Source organism: Acromyrmex echinatior, chromosome 4 (assembly GCF_024713525.1).
Source record: "Acromyrmex echinatior isolate Ae372 chromosome 4, ASM2471352v2, whole genome shotgun sequence".
NCBI lineage: Eukaryota > Metazoa > Arthropoda > Insecta > Hymenoptera > Formicidae > Acromyrmex > Acromyrmex echinatior.
Window position 1 is genome coordinate 316,115 of NC_141855.1, and position 17,512 is coordinate 333,626.

General features: G+C 40.9%; 2 protein-coding genes across 4 annotated transcripts in view; both read right to left on the bottom strand.

The window, feature by feature from the left end:
• The window catches only part of Ipk1 (Inositol phosphate kinase 1), a 101,708-nt gene that overhangs the window by 36,117 nt on the left and 48,079 nt on the right, over positions 1–17,512 (bottom strand). The window lies entirely within an intron of this gene.
• Positions 2,374–8,093, bottom strand: LOC105147570 (protein BTG2). Its single transcript, XM_011058681.2, has one exon. The coding sequence runs from the start codon at positions 7,041–7,043 to the stop codon at positions 6,420–6,422; it is 624 nt and encodes a 207-aa protein (XP_011056983.2). The 5' UTR covers positions 7,044–8,093; the 3' UTR covers positions 2,374–6,419.

Genomic DNA, 17,512 nt, shown 5'->3' on the forward strand with positions numbered 1-17,512 from the left:
ACAGCATGAAACAATATACGCTTGTTAAGGTGACTGGGATAATGGACGAGATTAATCGACACACGTGTTTTTTTTTTATATTCATGAAATTTCATAAGCACGAGGCCTTTTGTTTTTATTATCTCTGTACAAAAACAGTCGAAAAAATTATAGATTTTCTTTGTTAAAGATTTAATTTTTTCTCTGGAGCTTCACGGCGTATGTACAAGCGGGAAATAATTAGCCAATATAATCATAAACCTAAAAACTAAATATAATTATACATTGATATAATAGATATAATTATAATTCATTATAATTAATAGTAAACCTACGAGTCTACAGATTCGAGTATGTGTGTAATGTATCGCGTATGTAAGTATCATGTATTCATCGACCGAGTATTCGCGACCTGTGTGTTCGTGTCGAGTATGTATGTGTGTTGCGTGTGAGTGTGTGTGTGTGTGTGTGTATACTCATGGACATGCATGTAGACTTGTAAAGCGAATTTTATACAGAATTCATTGAGTGGCGTCTCGCTCGCAGTCAACGCGCAGAAACGAATGGATCTTTTTATTCGCGCTCCCCTTTCGTTTTCTCCGAACGATGCATTTGGCTGAACAGGGCCGTCGAATTCGGATTTCGCAGAGTCACAAAGTAGTTGTTACTTCATTCTCTCTCTCTCTCTCTCTCTCTACAACGCTAAACGAATATGCTAAATGAAACTGCTAAGAGTTCAGTTCTGCTAATCAGTGTGTATAAGTAATCTGTCATCACAATCGTGTTATCGTGGCCCTACGATCGAATTCAGCATCCCTGCTAAGCCCCTCATGCTCTTTCTCACCCTTTTTCTCTTTCACTCACTCACTCGTTCACTCACGCATTCATTCTCTCTTCCCCTCTGTTCCCTTCATACTTATCATTTTTTTTTACTTCTTTCGATATCCAATCCCCGTCACAATTTTACTTCACCGAGAATCCGTTTTCCCCTTTTTACTCCATCCCTCTTTCTCTCATTTCTAGTGTCCGCGTAAATGAAAAATGACTTCTCCAAAGAAAAGGAAAGCACTCGACAAAGAGCCGGCCCTAAAGTTCCGTTTCTTTCGTCATTCGCAATTCTTTCCTACGCGTGGCCAAAGAGGAAGAAAAATCTAAAAAGTTGAAGCTCAAAAATCAATAATGTAACAACGTGTCGACGATTCTAGAAGCATAGTATTTCGTACGTTTGTTCTTCGAGACAGACTTTGAATTAACCAGAAATACATTATCAATGATTCATTTGCGATTTAAATAGATTCTCACAAAGCAAATTCAGAGCTGACACGATAATCGGGATAATTTTATAATGAAAATGAGTACCAATGAGTAATTTTGCCAACGGTAATCTCGGCTCAGATCGTGATTTAACCGATCCTCCATTGTTTTCTCTTATATATCTGCATCACTGATATAATAATTAAGATGAAAAAAATGTTTAATTACGATTAATACTAACTGACGTTAGTAAGATTCGTATTGACGTGATGACTGACTCTCCAAGAGATAAAGAAGTGATTCCTGTTCTTCTTTATCGCGATGTTTCAAACGCAAAGTACATCACACTTTTTTCATTCGTTCGAGCACGTCGCAACATTAATATGACATCATTGCGATTTCAGTAATTATAATTTCAATGATTGCACGTTTTCTTGAACAAAAAGCAAAAAGCAAAACGATCGTAAAGTAAGTAAGATCTATTCATCATGTTTTTTACGTAAAACAAGTCAAAAAAAATCGCGAAATTGCTCGGAGAGATTATTTCCAGGGCATTTCAAATAATTTCATTGTAAACTTTTAATTCTAAGATTCCCCTTCCCCTGCCTATCTCTCACTCTTTTACTTCAACGCATTCTATCTCACTCATTCAGTCTGACCACATACGCTCTCTCTTTCATAAACTTTCTCCTCCCTTCTCTTGCGAACCCTCCTCTCTCGCGGGCCGAATCATGTTTCTTTTTTTATGATTTATCTTGATTTTGTCTCGTTTTATTTAAAAAAATACTGAATTAGTAACCAAGCTAAAATCACAGACTTGCTGGTGATTTATCCCAGCGGATTTGTACAAATTCCTCCTGAAGGTCTTTCTTTCTCTCTTTCTCTCTCTCTCTCTCTCTTTCTCTCTCCCCCTCTCTCTTTCTATATATATATATATATGTATAATTACAAGATGTGTGTATATATATATGTATATAATTATGTATATATAATATATGCGCATATATATATAATTACAATTTATTCGCGAAATAAATGTGAATATATGCTCGCATTTTCTCCTCTTTCGCCCATCCCCCTTTCTCTCTTACCTCCTCATCGCTTCTCATTCTAACGCATTTTTTATTCTCTCTCTCTCTCTTGTTCTCTATCGCCCTCCCTTAACATTTGTCGGTATTTATGTTATAGTTTTTTTATGTGTGTTTGCGGAAACGGATGAATAACGTAGACATGTACAGGTTAATTCTCGTAGACGAGCGTGCCCTTCTCGAACCCACGTTTCTCAGTGGAAATCAAAAACAAAGGGAAAGGAACGTAGTTGTCTTGTTAGTAGTCAGCAGTAAAATTATCGTCGAAGGACGACACCGCGGAGATCTCACCGCTTGGCTCTCGTACTTTCTCTCCAGCCTCTACGTCCCGCACTACTTTCGACAGATTATATATTCGAGATCGCTGGTGTTTTACAGCCGCCGATATGGACGATCGCAGGGTATTTCTCCGATATGTCAAAAAAAAAAAAAAAATTAAGAAATTATCTCCATTCCACTTTTGTCCTCTACAGAGTCCCTGACGTCATACGTCACAGTTCGTAATAACAAAAGTATTTTTTTTTTTTAATCGATTCGCTACGATGATGTTAATGAATGCACACAGTATTGGCGCGTACACATTACGATCCGATTATTTGGGCGCATGACGTCAAAGTCGAAGAGGACCGAGGAGTTTATTATGACCGAGGTGAGGTTGATTTCGTCCTTCCACTGTTTGCGAGCGCATTCAGCGATTTTAAACGAGTCGTCTTAAGCTCCGACGCTTAAAGCAAATTTGCACAATTTGGTTCCGATGTGTATAATGTTCTCGCGAAATTAATCGAATTTCTTACGATGAGACGCTATTTACTTTAAAAAAAAAGAAAAAGAAAAAAAAGAAAAAAAAACAAAGGACGACCAGTGTCGACCAGTCGGAAATAACAAAGACGTGATGACCCTCTTCCGATAACTCCGATCGAAGTGACGACCCAATTAAAAAGGCGGAAAGCGCGCGCAATATTTACGGATAAAATTCTCGCACGTGTATATGTAATACATATATATGTACCATTTACATACCGGTATGTATAGTAAGCGCACACGCCGCTCGTGTTTAGGTCGTTACATACGGAAATTGCTTATATTGTCGCTCTATTCTTAGTATAATCACAGACATGGTTTCTATAATTGCTACGTACAACAGAGCCTTTTCTCATTCGACGCCGAGCACACACGATAGGTTCTCTCTCATCCCTTCTCCCTTCTCCCTTCTTCATTAGCCATTCCATCTTTCATGCGTTTACATCGCACGCCACTCATGCATACACACACACTCTTTCACGCACAAACTCTCATTCCTACGCACAAAGCCCGGCAAAAACCGATAAAAGTATTCATGTTAACTCTCCAATTTGAATTTCATGGGCAAAAATTGAAATCGCGCACTCGTAACAATCTGCCGACGACGCGGATCTCGTTCTCATTATTAACGCGAGCGTATCGGTTCGTCAAGTAACGGTAATTGAACAGATCTCGATGCCGCGAGCACGAAGCAGACGCGTGATTAATCGAGCGAACTCGATTATTATTGCCGGAGCGGGCGAGCGTTACGTATCGGGTGAGCGCCGTACATACGCGTTCAATCTCTCTCTCTCTCTCTCTCTCTCTCTCATTCACTCACTACATACACAGACTCATTCCTGCGATGCCGAAACATTCGCAATCGCGCACACACCGTGCATCGTACACGACTCACTATTCGAGACCGACTCTTCTTAGTAAAAACACGCCCGGGTACCATCCCGTGGATAAAATCACAGCAATTTTATACACCGTCATGTTTTCTCCTGCTTTCTTCCATCTCCTCTCACGCGAAAGATATAATATACAATTCGTCGGTTATGTACACGCCCGGAGGTGACTTGGTTCAAAACTCTCCAACGCCCCCGCGCATATACACGGTGCTCTACATACATAATGCTTTTATATATATATATATATGTGTATATATATATGTACATATAACTCACGCGCTTTTGTAAAATTTGTACGTATGTATTTGCGAGTATTTTGTTTTGTATGTGTGTGTGTGTGTGTGTGTGTGTGTGTATGCATTCAGACTACCACTTAAGATTTCTACTGAGAATCACTGTCGAATAAGTGAAACACTCAAGATTCATACTATTGAGAGCCATTCTCGAAAAATAGAAATCACAATTTTACATCGAATTTGAATTCTCGTTATCGTGATGCTGCGAAATTTCCACGTTCTATTGTCCAGAAAATCGAAATTATTCGACAAACTCATGCAATATACGTGAGAAAGTAATCACGCCTTCTTAGTTTGATGTATTTTTATTTTTATAGATGCTCGTGGAAAATATTACGTTAATGAAGAATAAATTCGATGACTTTGACACCAACGATCTTAACAGCTTACGATAGCGATGATTTACGCTGAGATCCATCGCGATTGCGTTTGCTCAAGACTCATCGGTGTATATTTAGTTTTGTGAATGTATTCGCGCGCGTGTGTGTGTGTGTGTGTGTGTGTTTTATCATCGTGTGGGGCTCGGTGGTAATCTGCATTGACAGTGCGAGGTTCGGCGAAATTGTCGATGAGAATGGAGAACGATTGACTCTCATCACATTCCTTTGTGGTTCTCAATTTTATGATTGTACAAACCGACGCGAGAGAATGAAAAATATGGAAATAAGTTCGTATATATATATATATATATACATATACATTACAAGAATTAATCCAATGTATCCAATCATAAATAACTTTCTATGTAAATCACTTAACTTTCTTTTAAACAATCAATCTATCACAAAGGATTTAATTTTTAAAAAATTTGCTTTTTGCACATCGAAAGGTATTTATAAACAGCCGCGGCGATTTGCATACTCGTCGGTGTGTACGAATCTTAATTCGAGATCCGATGAGGAAAAGTGCGTGGAAGAAAGACGCTGGTCATTCGAGAGGATGCGAGAGACAGAGAAATCGTGTGTAGTATGTGTATGTATATATATATATACATATGCACACACACACACATATGCATACATATACATGTGTGTGTGCGTATATATGTTTCTTGTGTACAAATGTGTGAGTACGGATTCTTTACTCCCTCGAAAATGTAGGAAGGGCGATGAGACTGGCTGGTCTTCGTTGTTCCTCCCTCGCGTGGCTGCTGTCGTCATGAGAGAAACACTCGGAGGTTACGCGGGTAGAGGAGGTGCTGAGATCAATTAGTCGGCTGCTGAGGGAGCTCCAAGCTCACTTCTTTCTCGCTGCGACGGCCGCGAAATCCTTCACCAGCGAAAAAGACTCGCCGATAGTAAGGGCGATCGATGAAGATGAGAGACGATGGCTCGAGGGAACAGCCGTTGAATCAACTGGAGAATCGACTGGTCTGCGTTCCGATCCGCTTTTCCATTTCTCATTTCACTCTTCCGTCGCTCGACGCACACGCGTTGTTTTCTTCCCGTGTTGTCTTTTCGATCGAGCGCGTTAGTTTAAATAGCGCACAGACTAGGGTGCTCGGGGGGACACGTTTCTCTTCTCAAAGGTGCTCCTTGTTTTCATTCACTCTCGAGATTCTTCGTACGCGCGAGAAGAGGATCGGGAAACGCGAGACTAGACTAGAGTCGAGCCGATCGACGCGCGTGGACGAGCTCGCGTCTCCCGAAGGATGGACTCTCCTCCCCGTGTGTAGCAGGAAGTCGCTCCTGAGTTCTCCAAGCTGCTGAGACGAGGCCTGACGAAATGCAGATCATCGACGGTGCTCCATTTTCACTTTTTTTTCTTTTCTTTTTTTCGTAGAAGACGAGAGAGAGCGAGAGCGAGAGAGAAAGAAAGGAGAAAGAGAGAGAGAGAGAGGACCGACTCGAACCTTCGCTCGAAATTTTTCGGTGCACTGAGAAAGAAAGGGAAAAATAGAAAGGAAAAGGAGAGAGAGAAGAAAAACGTAAAAGAGGGAAAAGACGCACGCACGTTTGGAGTTCACAAAAGGTTGAGGAGCGCGCGGACGTACCCGGTCCGACGCGACACAATCATCACGCGGGATATCACATATCACGAGATGCACGTGCGCTTATAGTAGATCATTTCAGAAGCGTAGACACGAGCGCGACGGCAAGCCCGGCGATTCAGCTGGAGACGTACGCGGCGATCTGCTCGCTGAATTGCGTGTGCTCCAGCAACAGAGAGTCTTTGCAGGTTTCGAATTGTTGCTGTTGTTGTTGCTGGGATGGCGACGGCATAATAGTTGGCGCTTGTTGATGTTGCTGCGAATGATGGTGCTGATGGTGTTGTTGTTGTTGTTGTTGTTGCTGCTGCTGCTGATGATGATGTTGCTGATGCTGATGTTGTTGCTGCTGCTGCTGCTGGGAGATCTCTTCCGCGTTCTCGGCCTCCGTACGTTCGTACAATACGCAGATGGAACCATTCTCGCCGATTCTGTACGACACTTCCGACGGGTCGATCCACATGGTAAGCTCGCTGGGGAACAGGCTGTGCAGTACCGTCGGCAACAGGCCGACGTTCGCCCCAGCCTGCGCGATTACCGGATCCATTTTACCGTTGATACGTATGCAACGGTAGCCGGAGCCGCGATTTGGCCGATCTGGGAACCAGTGATCGCGATAACGGTGGCGCAACACCTCCGTCAACGATGATTTGAACATCTCCAGTTGCCGTTCTGACAGCTGACCCGCCTGCAGGCGCAGCAGGTGCACCAAAAAATCCGCCGCCGACACGATTTCCAGTCTCATGGTCGGTGATGACCCAGGGCGAAGGCGTCGATGACGATAATTCAATAGCAAATTCTCTCTCTCTCTCTCTCTCTCTCAATCTCTTCTGTATCGCGGTGGGATGAAAGTCACGTCGATGACGCACTCGATCTTGCTCAAATACACGGGGGCCACTGTTTATCTCTCTCTCTCTTTCTCCGTCTCGCTGTCTCTCGCGATGGAGGCGGCCACGGTTCCGGAGGCCAAAAGCACTCCACGCCGTTTTACACCGATTGAAGGCGACGAGGATCAGAGATACGCGCGTGTCACGGGTCACGGCGCGGCGATGAGTAAGCTCGACGGCGTTGATGCCGAAAGAAGCGCACAGTACCAGTCACCACAAAATGGCGTCGTCGCCACGTCGCTGCGTAGCACTCTACAGCGCTCGTCGTACGTCCTCGACCCTCCAGCGCGATGGGCTAACCGCCGGAGCGTCCCTCGAAGATCCTCACCGATGAGGATGCAATCCGGCGCACGATAACGGATGTAACAGATGTACGTGGGGGATCGATTACGGATCGTCGTCGGGCGAGCGTCGTCCACACGTCGTCGTTTCTTCACGCTCGCCTCGTTGCCTTTGCCTGCCAATTCGCCTCGTCGTCGACTCGTCCACGCGAGTTCCTTGGTAATGCTCGCGAACGAAAATGCGCGCGTTTTCCGTTTCACGCTTCGTTTCACCGGATCGATTCCGACTATTCGTCCGATCCGGGACCGTCGCGTCGGTAGGTCGGAGCTACTGGAGTTGATCTCTAAAGCCGGAGTCGTCTCTCCACTGCCACTCTCTTCTCTCTTTCCGACGTTCTCGTCGAGTCCCGGCAGACTGGCTCAGACTGGATAAAACTTGATCGCGACTTGGATCTCCGAATCGATGGATCAGCTCGCTTTATCTTTCTCCCTCTCGCTCTCTCGGTCCAAACTCGCGGAGGTTCCGCGTTCATCGACTACCGACGACTTTCTAATGGCAGAGCTCACGAGCACAACGGGGTAGCCTCGTCTCTTTGTTCGAGTGACGCCGAATGGGGGTTACGTATCGGGACATCGGCCAATCCTGCGTCGACGGCGCCCACCGCGACGCACCGTCACGTGATCCAGCGCGCTGCGCATGGTAGATGGTAGGTGCTGCAGCCGCGTCGCCACTCGCCACTCGCTCGCATCGGTCGTCCCGAGTCCCGAGTCCCGAATACGAGGACCAACGCGGACCCTGCTTGCCTGCTTGCCTGTCTGCCGTCTGCCGTCTACCGTCTGCCTGCGCGCGATGTCAGTGATTCTCAAATCGCGCCGACCGGACCACCGAACCTGAAGCTTTAACTACTTAACGCCGACGCGCAACGTCGAAACGTATCACCTCGCTGTACGCACATACGAATATGATTCTATCACGGACAAATGTTATTACTCAATTTTATTTCTTTCTTTTTTTTTAAGGTAACGAGGTTATCTCTAACAAAAGATATGTATATTTTCTCGATAATTGTCTTAAAATATATTCATTTCAAGTTTTAACAAAGTTATTATATGTATTCGAAACAAGAATTAATTGTCTTTTGAAGAACATTATAAAATTAGTCGATGAAACAACTTTTTAATAAGAAATTGTAATAAATTAGCGAGGATTCAGAATATATAATATTTTAAATAAATTTGATGCTTGTAACAAACTTATAGATTTGCAATATACTTGTCAACTTTGTACAAGTCATTATTACTTGCACGTTGTATGTATTTTTCTGTGTATATACCGGGAACCGAGCGATAATCATTTAGAGATATATATATATAATTCAATCGTGTCGCACTGTATGCAAAACAATCTATATTAAACTTTATTGTCTTTGCTCGCACAAACAAAGGCAGATCGGCATTTCTGATTGTTCTCAATAATTGACCCCTATCATTTTTCTTTTCTACAAAATGCATCACTTAATTGAGAGAAACTGCAAAAGATGTCTCGGAAATATATCGCGTGTCTTTCTACGTCTGCCTTATAGATAGTCTGTATTATAGATAGCCTAATGCTATAACTTCTTTGAATCAAAACACTCGATGAGTATTATATCGATCTTAAGCTGTGAATTATATACAAGTTTGTGCGAATTCATTGCTATCTCTTTGATGGATAAAAATGTATCTTCCAATAAAATTCAAATTTGCAAGCGTAACTAATTGAAAGAACTGATACTCGTCAAATCGTTCAATGTCTTTAAATCCCATGTAAAATTCCTAGCGCAAAGCCAAGGCAATAGCACTTTATTTGCTTCTACAATTCTACAGAACGACCGCAGAGTCAAAGTTGCACCAGATTACCGGTTTCCATTCTACTACCACGTTCCTAATTGGTTGCGTCAATCTAGCAAGTCTAGCTGTGAGCACCACTGACCCCACAAGTTTTTAAGTACAAATCTGAACGAGGGAACGAGCGAGCGAGCAGGGAACTAATGCCGACTGCTAGAAAGCGCGTAGGTTACAATACCATACAACTAACTACTATACACACGGTGAGTTTGACGACCGTCGGGGTAGTGGCATGAAAACCACTCTGTCCGGGATTTAACCCGAAACTCGAACAACGTGTTCGGCATGGGGGAAAAAAAGTCCAGCCCCTTTCCCTTAACCCTTTGACGTGCAAGTTTTGTACCCTTTCGAAACGCTTCAATCAACGAAATGGAAGGGAAGGCCGACGTGGACATTATTTCGTTCACTCATTTCGAGCCTCATCGTATACTTACCGTATAATGTACAGTACGGTACACAGTGGATATATTATTTTGGAAAAAAAATCATTATTCTTGGAATCATTAGAGATCTAGAACAACAAAGCTGAAGGATGCGATTCCCCGTTGCGTTGAGCCTAACCGCGTTTCACGTGGACATTCTCGTCGTCGTCGAATTGCGAAAGTCTGGCCCACCGGAAGGTGAGTCGGAATTCGATGTATCCTCCCTTGCAAAGGTATGAAAGCGGATCTGATTTGCCAACCGCGTCGCTATGTAGAGCATTTCATTCGTAATTCCGGGAGTTCGCCACTGCCAAGTTGGCAACTGAGCGCCGATCGATAAGCCCAGATTATCGTGGGCCAGCCCCGCGAAAATTCACGAACCGCACGCGAATTTCCCTGCGTCGAGAATTCACGCCGGCGCGCCGCGCGAGCTGTACAAAAATCGTTTCGCGACGAAAATCGTCCCGTTAGAATAGAGAGAATAGAGAGAAGTCACTTTCAGAAATCACTTTCACGACGTGCTTCGTCATGACTAAAGATTCTATGACAAACTCTGGCCACGATGAGTAAAATAGTTGTCAAAACAAAAATGAGAAAGAAGAATTATCAAATGTTATCTTATTTCAATTTATACTATCTTAAGCTCACAAGAATGTATGATAGTAAAAGAATCAGAGAATTAAGGTTATTGCCTTATATTTTCAGTTGTTATCGACTAATTCGTTTATTGCTCACGTCTTATTATCTTACGTTTTGTCTATATGCTCTGAATTTACTCATTTCAATTTACTAAAGTTAATAAAAACGAAGCAATCAAAAATTTCTCATCTCGTGGTGAGCCAAATTCTATCTATTATAATTCATCGAAAGTTTCACATTTATTCAAAATATATTCTGAATCCAATAGTAAGTTTAATACTTTTATCAAGACTATTAAATTAAAAATAAATTCGATTTGCTGTTATAGGATCTCTAGTCACGATTAGAGATCCTACAACAGTCTGACTACGAGTGATTTTGTCAAAATCCTATAAAATAAGAGAAAGGTATATATATTTCTTTTCTGTCCTTTATTGTCTCATTTAATAATTTTAATTAGGATTATAAAATGAAACGAAAACAAAGTAGAAAGATATTCTATTGATAAGAAAAGTAAATTAATCACTGAATTTACTTTCTTTCTTTTAAATAATTATTTATTTATCTTTACCAAAGAATATTTTCTTGGTACACAATCGTACGTATTAAAAATGTAGTCAAAACGACAAAGAATTTATTTTCTTTTGAACATACATATAATTGATCAAAGAAGCGATTTTATTATGTAATAAGCAAATCGAATTTATTTCAATTTAATAATGTTGACTAAAATATAATATTAAACTTCCTGCGATTCAAAATATATATTTTGACTAAATTTGAAACTTTTGATAAACTTATGATAGATTTACGGATAGATATATGAACTTTTGAAACAAGTAATCATTATTTGCGTAGAATATATATTTTTCTCGATAAGTTGGAATAAAATAATATACCCAGGGAGAAAATACATTAATATACCTTTCTCTTTCGTAGAATTTTGACAAAATCGTTCGTGGCCAGATTCAGTAGTAGTCTCTCGTCACGGCGAGGTCAACGCGTTCACCGGAAGTTGGACGAATTAAATTCTAAGCGAGTTAAACCGGCCAACTATCGAGAAACTCCGTTTCCGCGCACAAAGGAAGTCGCTGACGCGCGGTACAGCGAAAATATTACGTTCGACGATCAAAGGCGGCTAAGCGTCGCTGGTCGCGGAACTGGTTAATTTTGCAATCGACGTCTACACGAGTCTACACGAGTCTACAGAGCGAGCGGTTTCGCGCTCACTCTGTCCCGATATACCTCAAACGCGATCGACCGCTTCCGTTTCCGCGCGTCCCGCTCGCGAGTAATTGCAACGCATAAAAACGTAGAAACGTAGAAACGTAGAGTCAATCCGTGAATCAACAATTGCGCCTTTGTCAAAAGTTTACGGTTACGGCTCGTGAGATTATTTGAGATTATTGCAGCGCGATGATATCGATAGTACAAAAGCCTACATGAATGTATAACGTGTAAACAAACAAGTCAAGTTTAATGAGAAATAAGATAGTAGAATATATGCTGTCTCTCTCTCTCTCTCGATAAGATAAATTCTTTAATTTTAACGCTTTCCGCTCTTGCCGGAAAAATGATTTGGCACGTCGAAACCGCGATAACGATACCACGATGAAATATCTCGTCCGCGTATTCGAAGCGCGAGGAGAACAAACGCGCCATGCACGGTGAACGAAATATGCCGAACGTGCAATTGGCCGGGAGGGGCTGCGAACGCGCAGAAGGGTGCCGTATATTCAAATTACGGGGTGACCCTTCTCGAAAACTTGACGAGGGGAACGGAGGGAAGCTCGGAATTACCGACGGTCTCACTCTCTCTCTCTTGCCAGAAGGTTCTCTAAAATCAATAGGGCCGGTTCGGGGACCTCGCGCGTTCTGCATTCTGCCCGCGAGGAGTTCCGCTTGAAAATCCATCAGCCGTGATCCCTGCGGAACCCATTCGCCATGCACTCGCCAGCCGCGACAACGCCAGGCAACCCCCTGTTTAAGGTAGCGATTCACTCCGCAGGACACCTCTCGCCAGGACGTGAGAAACTCTTAAGAAATCAGAGATGTGCCACGTTAATCGCACACGTCCGGAAGACGTGACTTTCCGTTGAAGGGCGAAAGAATCGTATGAGAAAGAAGTAATTCGATATAAGGACGTGCCAATTATATTTGTATAGGAATAAAGATAAGATTTGTGTGAAAGGAAAATATTTATGTACTTTTGAGCGAATCGTAATTTCGTATAGGATTGATTTACTTTCATTTCGTATCCATTATCGTCCAGGTGTTACTTCGACGTGGCTTTCAAACTGCACGTAAAAAATACATGCTCTATACAAATGATAATTATACTTGAAATATTTCAAACAGTTCATATATCCGCAAATCAATCATAAGTACTTGACTGAGTTTAATATTTCAATCGAGATTATTAAATTAAAATAAATTCGATTTGTACATCATATAAAGTTGTTTCTTATCAATTTTCTAATATTCTTAAATAAAAATTAAATTCTTTTGAGTACATAATAATGAATTTTCCTAAAATTTGTAATGAGTATAAATATTTTAAGATTAAAAGAGAAATATTCTTATATAAATATAACTGTTATATCCCTGTCACCTAAAAGAAATTGTGTAAGTGCTTTTTTTAGCAATAAAATGGTGTTTTTATGTATGTATTCACAGAGGATTAAAAGATTTATAGAAATGATGACATAAGAGACGTTCATGACGCACGCAGCGACAGGTATGTGTAGCTCGAAACGAAGAAGACGAAGATAATTGTCTCGACGCGAAAGGATTCATACAATTGCTCGAGATGAACAACTCCTTCTTCGTGCCTCGATCCTTACCACTTTACTTTTTAGAGTTACTCTCGTAAAAACGACATACGATCGTGGCAGCCATTTCGAACCACGTCCCGCGCGATATAATCGACCGGCCTGAGCGTCTAATTTGGAACTTTCTTCCCCGAAAGCTAAGCCCCCGTTAAGCTTCTCTCGGAGAAACGTAGAATTAGAAGACGTCAGTCCTCGCCAGCTTTAGTAGTCCTAAGAAAATGTCGGCTCGAAACATATGCGACAACACGTGTGTAGGAAATGTCAGTGATAAAAAAAAATTACTTAAGCTGCTATCACAGGATGTTTGTCGATTTTTATATACAAAAAACTCTTCTCGAGAATATTTTCGAAATTATTTTGTGAAATGTATGCGAGGAGTAAACGAGAAAAGATCTTACGTATGTTTTAAGTGAGAATTTAAAAATCGAAGATGACGACGACGCTTCCTGGAAGACACGGCATTATCTGCAAGAGTTTCTCGAATATCCTAGAAATTCTATCCGATGCCATGTATCAGAACTGCTTCTCGCGAAGCGGCACGAAGACGAAGGCCAAAGATCGACGAGCCTGGAGGAAACGAGAATCCCGATTCCTTGGACATGCTCGTGTAACGCTCGAAAAGTGGAAAAGCGAGAGGATAAGCGAGCCCGCGTATCTAAAAATTGCAATAAATCTTCTTCGAAATTGCACGTCGCGAGAACGTATAAAAATTATTGGCTCAATGCTAATTCAATAACGCAATTACTAAAGGTTAGTACACGTGGAAATTTTCAGATCTTTTACTACATACGATGGGTCGTTTATATTTAGAGTTAATTTTGTACTCCCGAGTCACTTTTACAAGAATACAAAAACTATCAACATTTATAGGTGATTCTCATATCTGTACTTTAACATCTTTAGAAAGCATTTGTGAGATTTGTTAAAAAAATTGTAATAATTAATTTCTTCTAAGATTGTATTTGTAAGATTGCGTTAAATGCATAATGTCAATAATTCAAATTAAATCCAATTTGAATTATTTTTTATCATTTTTATAGGTCTGCTTCTACTTAATAAATACATCATTAATTTAATTAAAACAATGAACTTAATCTACATAACTCAAAGAAATGTATTAAATTCGTGATTCAAAAATACATTTCTTCGATTTAAATTCTTTGATTTAAGTCCAATGCTTTATTATTCGTTAAGTATATACATTAATATAGACATCGTTTACTTTATGATTTACATTTTTTTACATATACATAAAAGTTAAAAGTAACAAATTGTTATTTAACCCAAGCAATTGGGTTACCATTGCTCCTTGAATATTTAATAATGTGTATTTAAAAAAAATTATATAAATGTTACAACTAATTACTTGGTGTTCCTAGTATTTCAAGGAAAAGAAATGAGCAAGACACGAAAACCTCAATTATGTAGCGTATTATAAGAATTGATTATGGATTAGAAAAGTGTTCAATTGTTACTTCGAGTACAACTGCAATAACTGAAAAATATTACACACTGATCTAAATACATAAAGAGTGAGGTTTCTTTTAAGACTTCTCTAATCTGTATGCATGAAGAATGACACGGACGAAATTACAAAACGCTTCAAATCTTCTGAAAAGCCATATACAATCGCGGCGAATGCGAATGTAGGCACGGCTGCTCGGTGATTTGCTAACATCAGGGCCATCTAACTGTTTTGTAGAACCATCCTACTTTTCTCCGAACAGCAGATCGTGAGGTGCTCAACCTCCATCTACGAGAATCGAAATGGAGTCGACCGGTGCTATATCAGGGAAAGATGGTATAGCCTCTCTGCGTTTCTCATTTGTATCCCTGCATTTCTTCGCGTATAATACGCGTCACTTCTTAATTTCAACCGAATGACTGTTAAGCGCTGCTTAACGTTCAGATAAAACATTTATTTTTCTCTCACGTAGAGATATGGGATATTATGAAACATCGTCTTGTAAACAATTTCGTTCGCCTTTCGTTACTATCGCTCGATACTCGCAATCGAGGTGAAGATTGTAAACTTTTTGACATATTGTTACAGCTCATAAAATCTCCCACTCCCCTTCCCCCTCTTTCTCCCTCTTTCTTCCCCGTTTCTTCGCAATCATTCGTGACGTTCAAGCTAGAAAAAAATCACGGAGACAGATTCACGGAGTCAAGGGCCAAAGAGCATTGTGGGTCCCCAGAAGAGAAAATGAGATCTCGATCTCTCGACCAGTCTCTCGAGCGATCGAAAATGGATCTCTCGCGACAGCCGTCCACCACAGTGGACGCTGATCGAAAGAGCAGCATCAGGACCGGATAACTGTGTTCGATGAAGATTCCTCACTTCTCTTTCCCTCTTTCGATCCCTGGCCCTCTTTTTCACTTCAATCTTCAACTATCGTTGCCTGAAGGAAACTCGTCGTTCTACTTTTTTTCTTCTTCCCCTCTTCTTTATACTCCAATCGCAAACGATGTTCAGTCGCCGTCACGTATTCGCAGCGTAAAGTCTGCGACCGCTGATATCGCAAACTTTGCAATAATGAATCGGACGCCTGTTCGATCGTAAATCCCTTGCCTCCCTCTGGTCTCTCTCTCTCTCTCTTGCCTTCTCCCTCTCCTCCGCACCCGCCGATCACTGAAATAATAACGCGCCTTTTTGCGAACAGTGGCCTTCGATCGGTAAAACCACGCTCGGAAAAATGATACTTGTTCGCTTGAGTCATAAATCATTCTCGATCATGGCCACGGCTCAGCGTAAATTCGACCTCTCGATTAGTAAACATCATTATTATGAAATAAAAAAATATCAGTATGTCGTATACTGTTTCCATAGGAAAATTTTCACAAGAATGAAACATATCCGGCAAGGTATATTCATCCCCCATGTATATGAATTTAAGAGCGACGTTTATCGCGAGTGACTGCATTCGCGACATATCATAAATGCCGGCGCCGGTTCACGGCCGGTTTAACAATATAATCTCCGTCGTTTTAAAGGCTGAAAAAATAGCGACTTGGCGTCATATATGTATATACATATAATGTGCTCCTTTTTTACGCGCAGCACTTATTTTCATTAACAAGCATACGGATGCGTTCCAGATTTTGAAATTAAGTGCAAAACGGCCTAATGAACTTACGTATAATTAATTTACAACGCTCGTATACGTTGTAAAATTGCATAATATTTCCCATAAAGTACATTGATTATAAACGCAGGGAATGAGAGAACTGCTGAAGAACACATAACGATGGGCGTAAGAAAAATACCTACGTGTATCGCAATTATAAAACACATACATGTACTTCAGCGAAGGTATAATTCTTCGACCAAACGTATTTTTATTGATAAATTCATTCACACTACATTGGCATAATATATATAATCATCTTTGACAAATAATATATACTGCATTAAATAATGTGTATTAAATAATGTCGTTGTTGAGCATTAAATCATTTAAAATATTCATACGTATTTTTACTAATCTAACTTTGCTGATGTCACATATGTAGCAACTTTTAGAATCTACTACACTAATCTAGTGTGATGCAAGTGAGCGAATTCGCTATAGATGTTGAGTAATTACACGACGAAATTAATCGCGTTTCTATTCGACATGCGAACGGAGTATCAAAGCATTGCTCGATACAATCGACTGAAAACATGAAGGCTAATCGAATGTCCCGTGGAATCGTAGACGTACTTCGATACGAGACTTTCTCTCCTCGTCCGAGAAATGTACTTAGGTCGAAATACAAGCGACTGAATTGCCGCGAGCGTGGACTCTTGGAAAGTCGATCATTTGTTTCGTTTGACAGTCACATGACGGTCCGAAAGTAACGACGATACGCGTCAATCCTTTCATCGAACTGGAAAATGTCATCAAGGTGATTTCATCGAAAGTGACATTTCGTTGATTTGCAAAGTTCCTAACATTATCAATACATATCTTACGTATGCAAACGAAAAAATACATTTTGTTCTAATTGATTCAAGCGTACAATTTTCAACGATCTCAAGAGATATCGTTTCTTTTTTTTCCAATTATTTCCTCAAGAAACTACTGAAATTCAACTATAAGCATAAGGAAAATGCAGCGAGAAGGAATGCTCGCCTTGTGTACCTCTCGTCGAATACCTCTCGTGTACGGAAAAGAAAATTAATTTCCGTCTGCAGAATTTTCAAGAACGTGATCAATTAGAAGAGGCCAAAGAGCATAGGAGAACGCTCGTTCTCTCAAGCAAAGGAGTGGATAAAAAAAAAAGT